This window comes from Coniophora puteana (genome assembly GCF_000271625.1).
Source record: "Coniophora puteana RWD-64-598 SS2 unplaced genomic scaffold CONPUscaffold_160, whole genome shotgun sequence".
Classification (NCBI taxonomy): Eukaryota; Fungi; Basidiomycota; class Agaricomycetes; order Boletales; family Coniophoraceae; genus Coniophora; species Coniophora puteana.
In genome coordinates this window covers 781-2543 of record NW_006913212.1, presented here as the reverse complement: position 1 = coordinate 2543, position 1763 = coordinate 781, and the positions used below count along the sequence as shown (strand labels likewise).

General features: G+C 53.4%; 1 protein-coding gene across 1 annotated transcript; it reads right to left on the bottom strand.

Moving 5' to 3' along the window:
• Positions 1-427: 427 nt before the first annotated feature.
• Positions 428-1486, bottom strand: CONPUDRAFT_160762 (uncharacterized protein; the record flags this gene model as incomplete). Its single annotated transcript, XM_007777887.1, has 3 exons — positions 428-703; positions 754-894; positions 950-1486. The coding sequence occupies 3 exons, from the start codon at positions 1484-1486 to the stop codon at positions 428-430; spliced, it is 954 nt and encodes a 317-aa protein (XP_007776077.1).
• Between the last annotated feature and the right edge of the window lie 277 nt (positions 1487-1763).

Sequence of the window (1763 nt, the reverse complement as noted above, 5' to 3'; positions counted from 1 at the left end):
AACCCTAACCCTAACCCTAACCCTAACCCTAACCCTAACCCTAACCCTAACCCTAACCCTAACCCTAACCCTAACCCTAACCCTAACCCTAACCCTAACCCTAACCCTAACCCTAACCCTAACCCTAACCCTAACCCTAACCCTAACCCCTTCGTCGGCATGGTCGTCGGCATCTTTGTTCAGGATCTTCGACTCCAAGGCTGATATGTTCCTGTACAGCTTCTTCAGTTGGACGGCAAAAGCATTGTTGCCGGCGTCATCCTTGGGTTTCCCATGGACGTCAAAGACTGCGGAGGATGCTGACGAATTATCGGTAGCGCCTGATGACAAAGTGAAACTCGAAGAGGCCATCGAGTGGGCATAGGAAGAGGTGGAGGAGGTGGGGCCGCAGTTGCCCCAGGGTTTCGAGGCTGCTTGCTGGCGCATATCATTGGATGATGGGCAGGCGAGAACGAGATTGAACAGGGTCGTCCTTGCGGTGATCGTAAAGGCGCTGATTTTGGGAGGGATCCCGCCTCTGTGCTGTGATGCGGGGAACATGGAGGCTGCCGTGCGCCTCGGGAGCTAGCTCTGGTTCTGCAGGCCTGCGCATGAGGATAGGGTCGGAGTTGGGGTTGAAAAGCTTGGTGGACTGGGGCGCCTTGCAGTGCAGCTCGTCTGCGTCTACATCTGGGTGGGAGGCGAGGGTGAGCTCGTGGAATTTCTGGGCTGTGGGATGGTTGTTCAGAGGAAGTGAGGGAAGGCTGTGTGTACCGGCTTTCGCTGGAGCACGATCAGGCGTTCTGCGAGGTCCATGTCGGCTGGGCTGGGTCGCGCGCTCTCGGGAAACGAGGGCTCCATGGCTGATCCGGCGAGTTCTCGAGCAATGTTGATATTATTCGCCCTGTGTTTCTGCTGGTGTATCCAGTGTGAAGGTATTAAAGTGATAGTTATATGCTGGAGAATATACCCAACCAGATGGCTGAGCATCGTCAACAGCCATGGTAGACGTAGTTGCCTCTGGGTCGGAGGTCAACGTTGCCGTTGGTGTGGTCATGGGCTGGCCCTTCTTGGTGCGTGTTTCCTTCGCGGACTTTTGGCCCCTGGTCTTCGTGATCTTCCGAGTCGCCTTTGCTTTCTTCTGTTCAAAGGCGGGCTGAACGTCTGACGTGTGCGGTGTAGGGACAGCGGAAGCAGTGCCAACGTTGACGGCAGTCACATCAGAGGAGGACGGCGCGGGAGCAACGGCAGATTGAGTTGCATCGGGCTTGTCAGCGTCACCTGCTGTGTTCATGGCTTTGACCAAGCGCATGTGCTGAGTCGCAGTATGCCTAACTTCTTCAATATTAATGTTAGTAACCCGTAGAGGGCGGGAGCGAAGGGTTTCAGGGACGACCGCGTCAAGGTACTGGTAGTTATGGATGGAGTATATGTTCAGTAGGTAGTCGTTAGTCGGGTTATGCTTCAGGACAGACTTCGACACCGCGGAAACAGCCCGTTCTTGCATGACCGGGCGGAGCTCGAGGTCAAGGCACTTTGAGTCGGGGCAGTTGTGTTGTACGTTAGCAACACAAACAATGCTCTGAAAAGTTCATCAGCAACTTCACACTTTACTGGTCGGACTTGTGGGCTTGTTTCGGCTTTTTATTTGGTTGACAAGTTTTTCACTCGTTTGGACTATTTAGTACGGAATATTATATATTTACGCAACAGGGGTTGGCCAATTGTGAGAAAGGAAATGGAGAAGTGAGTCGTGCTGAAAATCAAAAGAAGATTTTGACGAG